The sequence below is a fragment of the Heptranchias perlo genome, chromosome 16 (genome assembly GCF_035084215.1).
Source record: "Heptranchias perlo isolate sHepPer1 chromosome 16, sHepPer1.hap1, whole genome shotgun sequence".
NCBI lineage: Eukaryota > Metazoa > Chordata > Chondrichthyes > Hexanchiformes > Hexanchidae > Heptranchias > Heptranchias perlo.
Window position 1 is genome coordinate 34,925,833 of NC_090340.1, and position 18,763 is coordinate 34,944,595.

The 18,763-nt window shown below is 43.2% G+C and overlaps 1 protein-coding gene across 3 annotated transcripts in view; it reads right to left on the reverse strand.

Annotated features, from left to right (window-relative positions):
- Positions 1 to 18,763, reverse strand: part of phkb (phosphorylase kinase, beta) — a 258,511-nt gene that overhangs the window by 171,253 nt on the left and 68,495 nt on the right. For all 3 annotated transcript variants that reach the window (XM_067997927.1, XM_067997926.1, XM_067997928.1), the window contains one exon: positions 11,113 to 11,212. In XM_067997927.1, the coding sequence (XP_067854028.1) occupies positions 11,113 to 11,212 (100 nt within the window). The remainder of the gene's footprint in view (positions 1 to 11,112; positions 11,213 to 18,763) is intronic.

Sequence of the window (18,763 nt, forward strand, 5' to 3'; positions counted from 1 at the left end):
TGCTTATTTACTATCTCCTCCATATCTTCATCACAATTAGGCACCCTCATTTATCTTGAACAGTCCTACCTCCTCTTAAAATATTCTTTTATGTTTTATATGCTTATAGAAGACTTTGATATTTCCTCTTATATTATCTGCTAGCCTTTTTTTTATATCCCCTTTTAGCCACTCCAATCTCCTTTTCACCTCTTTACTACACTCTATATGCCTTATCATTTTCTTCATTATTAGTCCTAATTTTATCATATGTGTAAGAATATGGTTTAAAACCAAACATGGTCAAATATCCCATTGCGCATAGCTTGCATAAAGCTCCCAAGCATCATAGCAAGGGGGTGGATGTTAAACGGTGGGGGGAAGGTGGCAAAGTCAGACTCTGTGTGTGTGAACAAGACAGTTTGTAAAAGGCAGGAAATGCTGAAACTTCAGAACTATAAAATACCAAAAGGTTAAGTGATGCACCAAATCTAGATAAGAAATGTGGCTGCTAAGAGGCTGACATTACATTAGAATAGATAACATTCAGAATGGCATACACAAGTGAGAATTGTGGAGACACGTTTTAATCAGGAGGTGTGGTAACCAAGGAACCAACATTTTCACAGAACTGATAGCATTCTGTAACTTGAGAGAGAGTCATGGAGCAGAAGAAGACACTCAAGGTTATAAACACAGGTTAGAAAGGGGTCCACACATTCCAGAGGACAATAACAGCTTGTAAATAAAGAGATGCAGCTTTAGGTGATTAACTACACAACGTAAAACAGCTCTTTTGGGTAGTTAACGTGGCATCACCCATGGTGGGATGATTTACGACCGGGAGACAAGGACAGTGATGCATACGTGCAGAACATAGCAGCCAAATAGTATAAAGATAGGGCAAGCTCCCTCCCAAAAGTTAGAGCTCTCGAGAGGGAGCACGGAGTAGCAGCTATCAATGGAGTCTGGTTTCGACAGAGTCTATAACTGGGAATTTGGTGAGTGAGGGGATTCTGTGCAGTACGGGGCGAGCTGCATTTGTTTAGACAGCAGAGAGTAGCATACCGAGAGCGGGTCATAGCAACAACAAAACCAAACTGCAGTGTGACGTCACAGGTAAGGCAGGTTGGTGGTGTTGGCCAGGGGCTGCAGAAAACTATTGAGCTTAATTCGAAGTGCTAACAAAGACACTGACTTTTGAACTGAGGTGACTTGGAGTTCAGTCACTGGTCTGAACTGGCCAGAACCGGTTTGAATTCGTTCCGCTTCTTAGAGGGACAAAGGAGCTTCGATGAGACACCAGGCCTTATTTAGAAAAGGAGTATTGAGGTGATGCTACCTAGCCCCTTGGAACAGAGCCAATCAGGGGATGACATTGACCACTCCAGCAACTTTGAGCCAATCGGAGAAGACAGCATCATTCGAAAAGACAGACTTGGAAATAAAACTGAAGAATTGCAGGCTTGGTGCCAGAGAGCGAGTGTGTGTTTTTGAAGGAGACTAACCATCGTGGAAGTAGGGACCCTACGTCAGAGACATAGAGACTACGTCAGGGACGTAGAGACGACGTCGAGAGTGAGAGAGCGAATTGCCTGGCCAGCATTATCTCTCCTTTCCGGGTAATATAATATCTTTTCCATTCTGTGACCACTCAGGGAGTGTTAGTCAGAGAAACCTAGTGGGTGTGCGTTTAAATCCTAGTTTGAGTATAAAACTGTATAACCTGCTGTAAACTGCATGCCTATATCTAACTAGATGCATAAGCGGTATGTACATGATCTAATAACGTTAATAAAGCGAATTGAGAATTGAGAGAGAATTGACTCTTCCTCTGTGTACTAAGCCAAAACCGTTAACCGGTGACTTCCGGTCAACAGTGGTATCTCTTCTGTTTTCTTCTTTCTTAGGACTGTGGGCTGAGTAACATATAGCATAAAACTAAATTTTTTTTAAAAAAAGCTAAACTTAATTTAATAAATTAAACAAGGCCAGTACTTGGTTCAACCTAAAAATAATTTGATTGGCATTGAAGTAAGCAATTAAATAAATAAAATAGTTATGACAGGGCAGGAGATGTGTTGCAGCTGCAACACGTGGGAGCTACTGGACAGTTTTGTCCAGGGCGACTACATCTGCGGTATGTGTCTGCAGCTCGAGGAACTTCGGCTCAGACTTGAGGAGCTGGAGTTCGAGCTGCAGACGTTGCGAGGCATCAGGGAGGGAGAAAGTTACCTGGACACTTTGATCCAGGAGGCAGACATGCTCCTTAGACTAAATACTGTAGAATTGGCACGTGGTCAGGGACAGGAGGGTGTGACTGCGATTGAGGCAGGTACGGGGATCAAGGAAATAGCATTGCAGGAGCCTCAGCCTCTGCACTTGTCCAATAGATACGAGGTTCTTGCAGTCCTTGTGGACAAGTGAAGGGACTGCAGGAAGGATGAGTAAACTGGCCATGGCACCGTGGTTCAGAGGGCCATTCAAGTGGGGGGAGTAAAAAGGAATGTGGTTATAGTAGGCGACAGTATAGTTAGAGTGATAGATACTGTTCTCTGCAGCCAAGAGCGAGAGTCCCGAAGGCTGTGATGCCTACCCGGTGCCAGGGTTAAGGACACCTCCTCGGGGCTGGAGAGAAACTTGGAGTGGGAGGGGGAGGATCCAGTTGTCGTGGTCCACATAGTCCTACCTATGTCATTGGTACCTAAGAAAGAGGTTCTGCTGAGGGAGTTTGAGCAGCTAGGGACTAAATTAAAAAGGAGAACCACAAAGGTGATCATCTCCGGATTATTACCTGAGCCACGAGCAAATTGGCACAGGGTAAATCAGATCAGAGAGATGAATGCATGGCTCAAAGTTTGGTGTGGGAGAAGTGGGCTTCGATTCATGGGGCACTGGCATCAGTACTGGGGAAAGAGGGAGCTGTTCCGTTGGGACAGGCTTCACCTGAACCATGCTGGGACCAGTGTTCTGGCAAACCGAATAACTAGTGCGGTAGAGAAGGCTTTAAACTAAATAAAGTTGGGGGGGGAGGGCTCAGGTGGGCCGAAGTTTAGATTTATAAAGAGAAAAGACAAGGAAGTAGTACAGGAAAGTGATGGGGGTAATGATTAACAGAGTGTGTCAGGAAGGGACAGAGCGTACAAACATAAGAGTGCACTAGCAAATGGGCCAGGGTAGGAAAGAATGGTAAAAAGGCAAAATTAAAGGTTCTTTATCTGAATGCACGCAGCATTCGTAATAAGATAGATGAATTGACGGCACAAATAGAAACAAATGGGTATGATCTTGTGGCCATTACAGAGACGTGGTTGCAAGGTGACCAAGGTTGGGAACCAAATATTCAGGGTTATTTAACATTTCGGAAGGATAGGAAAAAAGGTAAAAGGTGGTGGGGTAGCTCTGTTAATAAAGGATGAAATTGGTATAATAGTGAGAAATGATCTTGGCTCAGAAGATCAAGATGTCGAATCAATTTGGGTGGAGGTAAGAAATACCAAGGGAAATACATCACTGGTGAGAGTAGTATATAGGCCCCCTAACAGTAGCTACACTGTAGGGCAAAATATTAATCAGGAAATAAGGAGGGCTTGTAAAAAAGGTAATACAATAATATTGGGCGATTTTAACTTTCACGTAGATTGGACAAATCAAATTGGCAAAAATAGCTCTGAGGAGGAGTTCATAGAGTGTATTAGGGACTGTTTCTTAGACCAATACGCCAAGGAACCAACCAGGGAACAGGCCATTTTGGATCTGGTAATGGGTAACGAAACAGGATTAATTAATGATATCAAAATAAAGGATCCCTTGGGAAGCAGTGATCATAACATGATAGAATTTCACATCCAGTTTGAGAGCGAGGATCTTGGGTCTGAAACTACTGTATTAAATTTAAATAAGGGCAACTATAAAGGAGTGAGGGCGGAATTGGCTAAAGTGGACTGGGTAAACAAATTAGATGGTATGATGGTGGATAAGCAGTGGCAAACATCTAAAAAGATATTTTATGACTCGCAACAAAAATATATCCGTGAGGATGAAAGACTCCACAAAAAGGGTGAACCAACCATGGCTAACTAAGGAAGTAAAGGATGGTATCAGGTTAAAAGAAAAAGCATACAACATGGCAAAGATTACTGGTAAGCCCGAAGATTGGGGAAACTTTAAAAACCAGCAAAGGAGGACTAAAAGAATAATAAAGAGGGAGAAAATAAATTATGAGAGTAAACGCTTCTACAAGTATATAAAAAGGAAGAGGGTAGCTAAAGTAAACATTGGTCCCTTAGAGGATGAGACTGGGAAAATAATAATGGAAAACAAGGAAATGGCAGAGGAATTGAACAGATATTTTGTATCTGTCTTCACAGTAGAAGACACTAATAATACAACAATAATAGTAGAAAATCAAGGGGCAAAGGGGAGGGAAGAACTAAAAACAATCACTATCACTAGAGAAAAAGTACTAGGTAAACTAATGGGTCTAAAGGCTGACAAGTCCCCTGGACCTGATGGCTTGCATCCGAGGTTCTTAAAGGAAGTGGCTGCAGAGATAGTGGATGCACTAGATTCTGGAAAGGTCCCAGCGGATTGGAAAACCGCAAACGTAACACCCCTATTCAAGAAGGGAGTGAGACAGAAAGCAGGTAACTATAGACCAGTTAGCCTAACATCTGTCATTGGGAAAATGCTAGAATCCATTGTTAAGGAAGTAGTAGCACGACATTTGGAGACTCATAATACAATCAAGGAGAGTCAACATGGTTTTATGAAGGGGAAATCATGTCTGACAAATTTACTAGAGCTCTTTGAGGAAGTAACAGGCAGGGTGCATAAAGGGGAACCAATGGATGCAGTATATTTGGATTTCCAAAAGGCATTCGATAAGGTGCCACATAAAAGATTACTGCACAAGATAAGAGCCCATGGTGTTGGGGGTAATATGCTGGCATGGATAGAGGATTGGCTAACTAACAGAAAACAAAGAGTCGGGATAAAAGGGTCATTTTCAAAATGGCAATCTGTAACTAGTGGGGTGCCGCAGGGCTCACTGCTGGGGCCTCAACTATTTACAATATATATCAACGACTTGGATGAAGGAACTGAGTGTCTTGTGGCCAAATTTGCTGATGATACAAAAGGTAGGTGGAAAAGCAAGTTGCAATGAGGACACAAAGGGATATTGGCAGGTTAAGCAAATGGGCAAAAATTTGGCAGATGGAATATAATGTGGGAAAATGTGAAGTCATCCACTTTGGGAGGAAAAATAAAAAAGCAAAATATTATTTGAATGGAGAAATACTACAAAATGCTGCGGTACAGAGGGATCTGTGTGTCCTTGTACATGAAACACAAAAAGTCAACATACAGGTGCAGCAGGTAATCCGGAAGGCAAACGGAATATTGGCCTTTAGTTCTAAGGGGATGGACTATAAAAGCAGGGAAGTCATGCTACAACTGTACAGGGTTCTGGTGAGACCACACCTGGAGTACTGCGTACAGTTCTGGTGCCCTCATTTAAGGAAGGACATACTTACATTGGAGGCAATTCAGAGAAGGTTCACTAGGTTGATTCCGGGTATGGAAGAGTTATCTTACGAGGAAAGATTGAACAGGTTGGGTCTATACTCATTGGAGTTTAGAAGAATGAGAGGAGATCTTATTGAAACATACAAGGTTCTGAGGGGACTCGACAGGGTAGATGCTGAGAGGATGTTACCCCTCTTGGGGGAATCTAAAACTAGGGGCATAGTCTCAGAATAAGGGGTTGCCCGTTTAAGACGGAAATGAGGAGGAATTTCTTCTCCCAGAGGGTCGTGAATCTTTGGAATTCTTTACCCCAAAAAGCTGTGGAGGCTGAGTCATTGAATACATTCAAGGCTGAGTTAGACAAGGGAGTTAAAGGATATGGGGAAAAGGCGGGAAAGTGGAGTTGAGGTAAAAATCAGATCAGCCAGGATCTAATTGAATGGTGGAGCAGGCTCAAGGGGCCTATCTCTTATGGTCTTATAGGACAGTCAGAAGTCCATTACCGAGGCAGGCCTACGAAGGTCAGATCTGATCAATCTGAGTATGCAGGAAAACCAGGTTATATTGATTGCTTGTCATTTAATGTAATCTAAAGACAGTTGTATTACAATCATAACACTGTAGTAAGTCAATGTATTAAAGCTTGTTGTTTAATAACCACTCGGGCCTGTATCACGTCGCAGTTATTGTTGAAGGACTAACAACCCTTTTGTTGCGTGACATTAACAGGAAAATCCGCTCACAATATGTCAACTTTTTAAGTTTCAGTTTAGTTTTAGTCTATCTTTATCCACAGAAATCTATTCTTTGATGCACCTCCTTTTTGACATATCAGATTATATTTATTTTGCACTCTATCCATCTCATATTCGAAGATGTCCCACTGTTGATCCATTGATCTATTTACTAACTTTTCTGCCCAGTTAATTTAGACATCTTGCTTATCTTGTTGAACTTTGCCCTTTTCTAGTCCAGTTACTTTATGTATGACTCTTCGTAATCGTTTGCTATTCTGACAATGAAACTATGTTATTGGCACTATTTCCCCAATTGTTCTACTACTGCCACATCAGTTATTTGCCCCTTTTCATTTCCCAGAACTAAATTAAAGAAACGCCCTTTTCCGTGTTAGTCTAGAAACATACTGATTGTGGAAATGGTCCTGGGTGCATTCTAAAAAGTATTCCCACTTTCTTTCAGTCTAGACATAGATAAATTCACCCAATATTCTTGCTCTGTTGTTCTTGTTCATGTCTCAGATTTGTTTGCACATATCCACCTCAATTTCATGTTGGCTGTTTCGTGGCCTATAATGCACACTGAAAATTGTACTATTTCCCTTCCTATTTCCTCACTCTGATCCATATAGATTCTGTTTTAACATAACTCCCAAGGATATTTTTACATTCTAGCACAGTAATAGAATCCTTCATTAACACTGCTACCCCCAGTGCACTTTTGTACTTCCCCCAGCTCTCTGAAAAATATTTACAACCAAGAATATTAAGTTCCCAGTCCTATCTAAACTGAAACCTCATCTGTTATAACCACTATATCATATCCCTTCACAGATATTAATGTTCCCAACTTTCAATTTTATTTTGAATGCTTTGTGCATTCACATAAATACCACTTAATCTTGTCTTCAATTTTTTGGAACATTGACCGTTATTCTTTTCCCTGGTTTTCTGATTTAATTTTTTGATATCCTTGCTCCTTCTGCAACAATGCTTTTATCTCACTCCCTCAAAGCCTTTTTCTTTCTGCTTTCTACTTTGATAATATTTTCTCACTATTTATTTCAGCTAAGCCTTCTGTTTGAATTCCAACAGCTTTAATAATTCTGCTCTTCCTCTCCAGTCTCAAATCTAGACTTTTCCACCCACCCTGCTGTATTAGTTTAAATACTCCCCCCACTGCTCTATTCACCATCTCTGCAAGGACATTGGTTCCACTTTGGCTCAGGCGCAGATGGTCCCTTCAGTATAGCCGTTCTGTGTTTCAGAACTCGCTCCAATGCCCCAAAAATGTGAACCCTTCCGTCCTGCACCAGCCCTGCAGCCACCTGTTGATCTTCCTAATTTTCCTGTCCTTAATCTGTCCACCATATGGCACAGGAAGCAATCCGGAGATTACCAAGAAAATATTGTAACATGAAGTAGTATTTTGGTATCAGTACATTTATCTTCAAATCCTGCGAGAGATTTGGTATGAATCTCAATTCTTATCAAACTAGCGAAAGAAATTCTGCTGTGAATGTAAAGCATGTGCAAAGGAATGGTAAATGTAATAAATCTAATATACTCAATGCATATTTATATTTTTAACCTTGACATATTTGGGAATACCACCTTAATGTTGCAAGTAGGAAAACTTAATTTAATTTTCAGAATTTCATTTAAGTAATTCAGTGGAAAATAATGGGTACAGTTAACTGATTTGTGCATCAATGAGTATGTGATCATATTACTGAATTGCAAATGCAGTAACGGCATTCCATATCCGAGCTTCCCTTGGGAGGTGAACTGAAAAACATGTACAGTCCAAAAGTTCATACCTCAGCAGATGCAGCATCAACTGCAATGCAGCAGCTTTTGTGGTGCTTTTTAATAGTTTTTGGAGCAGATTATTATTGGCTGTTTCAGGAACATAGTCTGCCTCCCAAAAGTCTCAAATACTGCAAATACTGTATGAAATTCAATCCATTACTACTGTGCTTTGAGACATTTAACTTCAGATGTCACTGTTTCAGTATTAACATAAATTAAAGATTGGCTTGTTTTCTGTGAAATGCCATCAATTAAGATGCCAAATATTTCAGATCAGAAAGAATTTATGTAACAAAGCGCTTTTTGCAGGTTGCTTTACAGTTTTCACTTTTGGTGCTACAAAACTGCAGTATCTTAATTTAGCTGCTAGTTTGACACTACTATGAATGGGTGCTATAAAGCAGACATTTTTCTTCCTCAAAATTATCAGCTCCAAACAAAGTGCCAAACAATACAGTGATTCTTTCACTGGCTTATTCATTCTGCCTCATGTTGTGGACCTTGGCTTTTGACACTGTGAAATTAAATATTCCTGCAATTCAATACTTGATCAATTTTCCAATACTGCAATTTTGTTCAGCATTTTTGGTGTGTTCCGTTTGCTTCATAAAATTATACACAAAACATCTATAACAAGGCAAGACAATAATACTTATTCCAGATTATTAAATGTTAATTACATGTTTATATCCATCAAGAGTTTTAAATATAGATTACCAATCTTGTAGGATAGCGTCATTCTTTTGAGTGATGTATTTATTCTTTAGTCACTACATCGGTTAAGCAAGTTTGATCAGCGGGGGACAGATTTTTTTGAAGTAATTTCTAATTAAGGAGTTGTATTGAGGGAGATTTAGATGTGGGATGGTTTTGAAATGCGTGGGGGGGGATATTGAGGGTCAAAGTGATTGAACAAGTAATGATAGGAGGCAGTCTAAGTGGGAGGCCAATGTGGTGCTTGAATGGGGAGTGGCAATAATGTGCAATTGACTAGGGAAAGTGTGAAGGGTAAGTGAGGAACTGGGAGTACACAGTAAGTGTTGTGCAGGTGGGATTTGAGTTGGCGTTGCTCTAATGAATAAGGATGAGAAAGAAGATAAAGGTGAAGTTCATCCCTTAGAAGACAGGCCCAGAGAGAGGGGTGAGAATAAACTATGTTACTTGAAACCAGATAGTGAGATGTTGGGTCCAATGATGGTAAAGATGAGAATGTGGGGTAAAGGAGTAGAGAGAGGGTGTTCTGTTGTGGGGAGGATTAGGAGTGCAATCCTGGGGTGTAGTGGTGATGGAAATGGGTTCTCGGGTCTGCAAGTACTGGTGGGACTTTGCGATTTGGGAGCAGCAAAGGGGATTCTGGGATATGGGAATATTGAGGAAGGGTTCATGGCATCTGGAAGCAGTGGGAGGTGGGTATAGGATGTGGAAGTAAGTGGACGTGGTCTCTGGGTGCAGAAGTATTGGGGAAGTGGGAGGTCAGGTCCAGCAGCATTGAGGAAGAGCAGGGTTTCACAGTATCGGGGTAGACAGAAGCATTTTATGAGGATAAGGGTCTTGTTGGATTCTGAGGGCAGGGATCTGGCTGTATTGGGGGGGGGGGGGGGCGGGGGGAAGGGATGAGTTCTGGCAGTATTATGGGGGCACGGTTCAGGAGCACTGAGGGAGATGATCCTAAGGTGGTCTTCCACTGTTCTTCCTGTCATAAGACTTCACCGCAACCTGCCCACAGCTCAACTGTATACGTTTGCCAAACTGTGTAAAATTGCTGTAACCAACTTAAAGATGGTTCCCAGTTCATGGTACCAAGTTTGTTTTTAGGATTGCTTCTTGGGCTGGTCAGGGGGGGAAGTCTCACCGTTAGAGCTCTACTGATCAATCCTGCTTTAAGTTTATTAATGCCACTTATTGCGCTTTCGCTGTATTGTCTATAAAAGCATAGTGAGCACATTAACAAACTTACAGCCAAAGCGGGTTATGGAAAAGCAGGAAGAGTGGGATAATGGTGATTTCAGTGGCACGGTTAGTGAGTCAGAAAGAGTGGTAGAATAAGGAGGTCAGGTGGGTGGAGGTACCTGTGAGAGGGGAGACCAGGGAAATCACCTATGGAGCACTAATAGGGTAGGCAGGCTGGTTAAAATGACGTTCGGGGAATTCGTGCCGCGTTCCCAACTCATTCCCTGGCAGCATGCAGCTCCCACCCCAATTCCTGTTTCTGCCCATCGGCTAGAACGTCATTCCCGCCAGCTTCGGGCAGGAGACAAATATTAAAAAGAGGCCTGGGAGTTGAAATGGCCTTGGGCTGAAGGTAGTGGCTAATGTGTGGCAGGGGGTATCTAGGACTAGGCCCTCATTTGCCAGTGATGGGTGGCCACTAGTCAACATCAGGCACATTTCCCTACATTACAACAGTGACTACACTTCAAAAGTACTTCATTGGTTGTGAAGCACTTTGGGACGTCCTGAGGTCATGAAGGGCATTTTATAAATGCAAGTTCTTTCCTCTATGCAAGATCTTTCATGCGAAAGGAGAGAAGAAATGGCGAAAACTGAGAGAAAACAATTATTCTGTTTTTTATCCTTTCTTCTCAACACATTTTCCATCAACTGAGAAAGAAAAGGGAAACAGCATCACAAATTTCTCCAAGATTACCAGTAATTCCATTTTGCTCGGCAAACTCATGATAGGGTAAATTGAATAGTATCTGTACATTGTTCAGAACAAGTGATCTGGTTCAAAAATTGTGAAAGTGAACAGCTTTAGTACATGGTGTGTAATGTTACCTTATGAAAAGAACTGGGAAGAGCACGGTTAAAATTGCAATTTTCTTAAGAAAAGGCCAAAAAAGACAAACAGTTCACAAACAGTAATCAGGTGACCTCAGTTATTTCTTATAAGTTGATACCAACTCCCGGATAATACAAGCCTACAAAGGGTTTTTAAAAGAGATATTAATTTAAAATTTTATAATTAAACATACTTGTTTCCGTCTGTTCAGAATCATTACTACAGGTAAAATTAATCCTAAATAAAAAGGTAAAAATGTAGATCCATACATACCTTATCAGCTTGACGCATGTAGCAGTAGAGAATTCCTCTCATGCATTTTACAGCGGAGTATTCCAGCTCATGAGTCCTTCCCTTGTCATCGTCAATGCGCCTGGACAAGAGAGATAAGACACAACAAAATTGAAAATTTATCAAAATAAAAATCAAGTACTTTTAACAATGTGCCAGTTCCATCATGTCTAAATTAAAACTGGAACAATTACAATTAGTACTATTAGTCTTAAGTTAGTGATGCAAATCAATACATTCATATTGAACAATTTAATATAAAACAAATCTGCTGTCCTTTTCCAAGTGGATTATTTAGTTCAAACAGGTTTTAAAAAATCTGCATTGTTGTATAAGAGCAAGCATGAAAGACTACCATGACCACGAAAAATTGATCAACAAGTTACTGTGAAACCTGAAATTCAGTATTGGGGTTGTGCCTGTTGACTTTATTTATTAAATAATTGCAGATTGAATTATTCATCAGATTTGCAAGCTTCCAAAAAATAGTACAACTTCCTGGTTAAAAAGGGGCCAGACATCAAGCATAACCCGTAGCACTGCACTGAATGAACACTACCCCAGGGTCGTTTTTCATAAGAACCACTCACATTACGGGGTGACATGATAGAAGTGTTTAAAATTATAAAAAGATGGGACAGGGTAGTTAGAAGCAGACTGCCTATTTGCTCGCGTGCAGGGTAAACATTGACACACGTGGTTGGACCGAATTACCTGTTTCCATGTTGTAAGTTCTATGTATTTCTATGTATGTATCTGGTTACATTTTGATCCAAGATATAGATTTCATTTGCCCAGGTATTAAAAATCAAAATTACATATGACTGATGTGCTTCATCAGTGAAAATCTTTTTTGTCAAGCAAGATTTCAACAAAAGCTGAAGAATGAGAAAGGAATGAAATCGGTGCCGTTTCCTGCTCTCGCTTCGAACTGGAAAATTTCATCAACTTTGCTGTCAATTTCCACCCTTCCCTTGCCTTCAAATGGTCCAGCTCCGCCTCTTCCCTTCCCTTCCTCGACTTCTCTATCTCCATTTCTGGGGATAGGGTGTTAACCAATATCATGGTAGGCTTATCATCAAGATTGCAATCCATGGAATAAAGGGGGCAGTAGCAACATGGATACAGAATTGGCTAAGGGACAGGAAACAAAGAGTAGTGGTGAACGGTTGTTTTCGGACTGGAGGGAGGTGTACAGAGGTGTTCCCCAGGGGTTGGTGCTGGGACCACTGCTTTTCTTGATATATATTAATGACTTGGACTTGGATGTACAGGGCACAATTTCAAAATTTGCAGATGACACAAAACTTGGAAGGGTAGTAAACAATAAGGAGGATGGTGATAGATTTCAAGAGGACATTTACAGGCTGGTGGCATGAGCGAACTCGTTGCAGATGAAATTTAACGCAGAAAAATGCGAAGGGATTCATTTCGGTAGGAAGGACAAGGACAGCCAATAAAAACTAGAAAGCACAACTCTAAAAGGGGCACAGGAACAGAGAGTTCGGGGGGTATATGTGTACAAATCGTTGCAGGTGGTAGGGCAGATTGAGAAAGCGGTTAAAAAAAAATACGGGATCCTGTACTCTATAGAGGCATAGAGTACAAAAGTATGGAAGTCATGATGAACCTTTATAAAACACTGGTTTGGCCACAACTGGAGTACTGTGTCTCTTTAGAAAAGGTGTGAAGGCCTTAGAGAGGGTGCAAAAGAGATTTACCAGATGATTCCAGGGATGAGAGACTTTAGTTATGTGAATAGACTGGAGAAGCTGAGGTTGTTTTCCTTGGAACAGAAACGGTTGCGAGGACATTTGACAGAGGTATTCAAAATCATGAATGGTCTAGACAGAGTAGATAGAGAGAAACTGCTTCCATTGGCGGAAGGGTCAAGGACCAAAGGATATAGATTTAAGGTAATTGGCAAAAGAACCAAAAGTGACATGAGGAAAAACCTTTTTTTTTTAAACACAGCAAGTGGTTAGGATCTGGAATGCACTGCCCGAGGGGGTGGTGGAGGCAGATTCAATCGTGGCCTTCAAAAGGGAACTGGATAAGTACTTGAAAGGAAAAAATTTGCAGGGCTATGGGGATAGGGCAAGGGAGTGGGACTAGGGCAGGGGAGTGGGACTAGCTGGATTGCCCTTGCATAGAGCTAGTGAAGACCTGATGGGCCAAATGGCCTCCTTCTGTGCTGTAACTTTCTATGATTCTATAAGCCCACCGACTCCCACAGCTACCTTGATTACACTTCCTCCCGTCCTGCTTCCTGTAAGAACTCTATTCCCTTCTCCCAGTTTCTTCGTCTCCGTCGCATCTGTTCTGACGATACCACCTTCGGCACCAGCGTTTCCGATATGTCGTCCTTTTTCCTCAACCGAGGATTCCCCTCCACTGTAGTTGACAGGGTCCTCGACCGTGTCCGTCCTATTTCCCGCAATTCTGCCCTCACCCCTTCCCTTCCCTCCCAGAACCATGATAAGGTCCCTCTTGTCCTCACCTTCCATCCCACCAGCCGCCACATTCAACGTATCATCCTCCGCCATTTCCGCCATCTCCAGCGCGATCCCATCACCAAACACATCTTCCCCTCCTCTCCCCTTTCAGCATTCCGAAGGGACTGCACCCTCCGCGACACCCTAATCCACTCTACCATCACCCCTAACTCCTGCTCTCCCCCCGATGGCACCTTCCCGTGTGAGCGTAGGAGATGCAACACCTGCCCCTTCACCTCCTCCCTTTCCATCGTCCAGGGCCCAAACACTCCTTCCAGGTGAAACAGCGGTTTACTTGTACTTCTTCCAATTTAGTATACTGTATCTGCTGCACACAGTGCGGTCTCCTCTACATTGGGGAGACCAAACGCAGACTGGGTGATCGCTTTGCTGAACACCTCCGCTCTCTCTGCAAGCGTGACCCTGACCTGCTGGTCACTTGCCATTTTAATTCCCCTTCCCACTCTTACTCTGTTCTCAGTCCTCGGCCTCTTACACTGTTCCAACAAAGCTCAACGTAAACTCGAGGAACAGTACCTTATCTTTCGTTTAGGCACTTTTCCAACCTTCCGGACTCAACATTGATTTCAATCATCATCTTCTTTGGCAGTCCCTCAGGGTCGAGGATGACTTGCTTCCACTCCAGGAGGGTGGGTTCTGCGGTGGCTGAGTAGTCCAATCCTGGAGCCGCACACTCTGCCACAGGTGGGGCAGGTAGTGTTTAATAAGGCGGGTGGATGAAACGCTCTGGATTCTGCGCGCTCTTTCCGCTGCTTACGCTTGGCCTCCACGTGCTCCACACGGTGATGCTTGAGGTGATTGGCGCCTTCGCGGATGCTTCTTCTCCAGTTTGGGCGTTCTAGGGCAAGCGATTCCCACGTGTCGGCGGGGATGTTGCATTTTTTTAGGGAGGCTTTGAGAGTGTCCTTTTGGCATTTCCTCTGCCCTCCTAGTGATCGCCTGCCATTGCAGAGCTCTGAGTAGAGCACTTGTTTAGGGAATCTTGTGTCAGGCATGCGGATAATGTGGCCCGCCCATCGCAGCTGGTTGAGCGTGACCAGTGCCTCAATACTGGGGATGTTAGCCTGTGAGAGAAAGCTCACATTGGTACGCCAATCCTGTCAGTGGATTTGCAGGATTTTGCAAAAGCAACGTTGGTGATATCTCTCCAGGGATTTGAGGTGTCTGCTGTACATTGTCCATGTTTCTGATGCGTACAGGAGGGTGGGAACCACGGCTGCTCTGTAGACCATGAGCTTGGTGCTGGATTTGAGGTCTCGGTCTTCAGGCGTCCGAAGGCTGCACTGGCACATTGGAGTCGATATTGAATTTCATCGTCGATGCCTGCTTGCGCCGAGAGGAGGCTCCCAAGGTATGGGAAATGATCCACGCTGTCCATAGGCTCACTGTGGATCTTGATGGTCAGGGGGCAGTGTCGTGTGGCAGGAGCGGGCTGGTAGAGGACCTTTGTTTTCCGAATGTTTAACCTGAGGCCCATTCTCTCATACGCCTCGGTGAATGCGTCGATGATGGTTTGTAACTCGGCCTCTGAGTGTGCGCACACGCAGGTGGCGTCTGTGTACTGCAGCTCGATAACAGAAGTTGAGGTGGTCTTATAACTTCAGATCATAACCTCTGCTCCCATTTTTTCAGTCAGCAGGTGCTGATAATGGTTCTGCTGCTGCCATTTACAACTGCTACTGATCAATCTTTTATTTCTTAACCTGTCCTATTACCACCTTCCTTGCCTTGCACCATCATCCCTTTTGTCATTTAATCACTCGTGTCCTCCACCTATCACAAACCTTCCCTTTTGTTCTTTCCTCCCATCCCCTCCCTCCCCCACTTTCCCTGGCTCTGTACTTGCTCAAAAACTTTTAACTCTTAACATCTTCCAGTTCTGACAAAAGGTCTGAAATGCTAATTCTGCTTCTTTCAGATGCTGCTTGACTTGCTGAGCTTCTCCAGCATTTTCTGTTTTTATTTCAGATTTCCAGCATCTGCTGTATTTTGTTTTTGAATGAGAAAGGGCCCTCTGGGCCATTATGTGTGGTTTGTCTAATGCTAATGCTGCAACAAGTTAATGTCCATAGTTATCTTTGAGGTTTGATTTCACAAAGCATAAATTCTAATCTCTCATTGTCTTGCTTTGGCTCTAAACTGAAATGTTTCTACAGCTTTCTGCAGCAGAAATGTCAAGTTTCCTCACTTCATTAGTGGGCAGTTTTAATTCAAAATTAGCAATAGCTGATTGAGGAATTGTTTCTTCTTAACTTTCTTTTTGTTCTTGGTTTTCCAATTTTGAAATGATGCTCTCTGGCCTTACAATTTGGATTCAGTTCAAAGAATTTTCGAACTTCCATTTTATCTACTTGCTTCATTGTTCATTCTTTAATAGAATAACCAAATGACAGTAGACCATTGCACCATGACGAAGATAACTTGATAAGTCAATTACTGTAACTGATTGCAGAGCATTGCAGCTAATGAACATCCTGTTAATAGAAACCTTTGCTCCAACAATAATTCATACTTTACTTGAAAAATTGCTGATCTAATGAAAAAGTTTATACTGGGCTTTCTGCTTTGCAGCACCATTTCTCTTGTACATCTGATCATTACTGCATCAGAAAATATTTGTTGAACAAAAGTTACATTCAATAGTTTCATGTTCATGTATGTAATCAAGTACCATAACCATTTGGGCTGAGTGGAAACCTATATAAATGAAACCTATATCATTTTCCACACCACCTGAGGAAGGAGGAAGCCTCCGAAAGCTTGTGGAATTTAAAATAAATTTGTTGGACTATAACTTGGTGTTGTAAAATTGTTTACCATTGTCAACCCCAGTCCATCACCGGCATCTCCACATCATATATAAATGAAGTTCAACTAACATTAGGGTGGAGTCGACATAGCCTTGTGATTGCCATACATCTAACTCCGCTCTAGGGTACTCAAAGGGATGATTAAAGATCCTTTTCAAATCCAGGCCCAGTGATCAAAGGCCAATGTGCTAACACATTGTAGCATCAAGCCCTATGCCAATTCTTTTAAAACTTGATTTATGAATTCCTACACTTGAATCAAAACATTTAAAATAAAATCTAAGCAGAGATAAAATTAGGTACAAAATAATAATTGCTATTAGTTTCAAAGGCTTGTCAAAAATTTCATAAAACCTGGAGAGGTTTAATTTAGTAACAGACAATGAAAAAGTACCTTCACTATTATATGTTCACAAAATCCAAACAAGAATGTGATTTTCTGCGTAATGAAAGGATGTTTGGAGAGTACCTATACAAAATCCAGTACAAATAAAATCAATTCCCATAATCATCCAATTGAGTTCCTTAGAATGGAGGAGCTAGACAGCTACAATATATCTTGAGCAGGTATTGCTTGGGGAAATGGTCGAGAGGGTGCATATAACAATGCATGGCAAAAAGATTGGCCCCAATATTACCAGGGAGGCGGATTGGTGCATGGGTAACCCGCCCAGTAAAATCCATCTGTTACCCACGCGATCGCAGGTAAATTGAAGCCACTTAACGTGGCTTCCGGGTCGGAAACTTGCGCAGCGGGCAGACTGCGCAACCGCATTACAGGCTGTAAGCTGAGGAGCCCTATTTAAAGGGGCAGTCCTCCAATGACTGATCCTGCAGCAAAGAACCACATAGCACCAATGGAGCAGCCCAGGGGAAAGGTTGCTACAAGGTTTAATGATGCCTCACTCCAGGTCTTACTGGATGGGTGAGGAGGAGGAGGAGGAGGAGGGAGATCTTCTACCCAGCGGACGAGAGGAAGTGGCCTGCCTCTGCCACCAAGAAGGCGTGAGTCGAGGTGGCAGAGGAGGTCAGCAGCAGCAGCAGCATCTCCCACACCTGGATACAGTGCAGGAAGCGCTTCAATGACTCATTCTCCTACACTCCGTCTTCCACATCACCGTCCCCATCCCACAACTCCTTCGGCAATGCCAACACTACTCTATCACATCACTCCTCACACCCACTCAAAGTTCATCCTCAAAAGCTCAAAACTTACCTACATTTACTCACCTCCCCAGTAGTCATCCTACCACTACCACTACCACTCAACCCAATCCTCATACAATGTCATGGCTCTGACTCATGCTCACCCTCTTTCACGATCAGCCGCACCCAATCCAATGCATTCAGTGGTTGGTCACGTCACCATCACTCACTCACGCCTCTCTACTTTCTCCCCTTATAGGAGAAGAGAACCCGGAATGCACGGGAGAGGGTGAAGACCGGAGGGGGCCGCAACATCAGGTCGTCCTCACGGACGCGGAGCAGGAGTGTCTTGAATTAAGCCGCACCTTCGAGTGCCTGTCCGTTGGGGACGCCGAGACTGCCGCCCGATAAACAGCTGGTGACAGAACTTTAACATTCAGCTGAGTGCTGAATGTTAAAGTTGTGAGTCAACAGCAAATGATGTTAACATCTTCAGCACCTCAACATCTGTCATCATGCTTAATATTGCCTTCTGTTCTCTTAATATTGCCTTCAGCGACCGCCGTGACATCAGAGGGCGATTCCTCAGAGGACCTGCCAGCCTTTGAGGGGGCATCATCATATCTGAGTGAGCCATCCACCAGCGCAGATACACACACCTCGGTGGGTCCCCGTCCTCACTTAGCTAGGATTGCACATGGTGAGTCACCACACACGTGGGCACGAGCAGACACTGGTGGCAGGGGCAGCTGTGGAGAGTCCGCCTCGGTGGGAGCATTCTTCTCCAGGCTCTGCTCAGCTGGACACAGATGCTGAACCCTGGAGGCCATCCGTTAAAAGGAGAATGATGAAGGGGCAGCAGCACATTTGCGAGGTGCTGGAACAGGTGCCGCATGCACTCTCCACAATCGCGCAGAGGATGGAGGAGTCCAACTCCTGCATGAGTGGAATGGTGGCACAGGTATGGGAGGGGATCTCCGAGATACTGTCACAGGGACGTGAGGGCATCTCTGAGATAGTGTCGTGGGTAAGTACAGGAATGTCTGCGATGGAGGGAAGGCTAGCCTCCATCGAGCTTCAAGCACGGCTCACCAATGAGTCCATTGAGGCCTTGACAACGTCCCTTCGGACTCAGGGTGAGCAACTTTCTGCCGCCTTAAA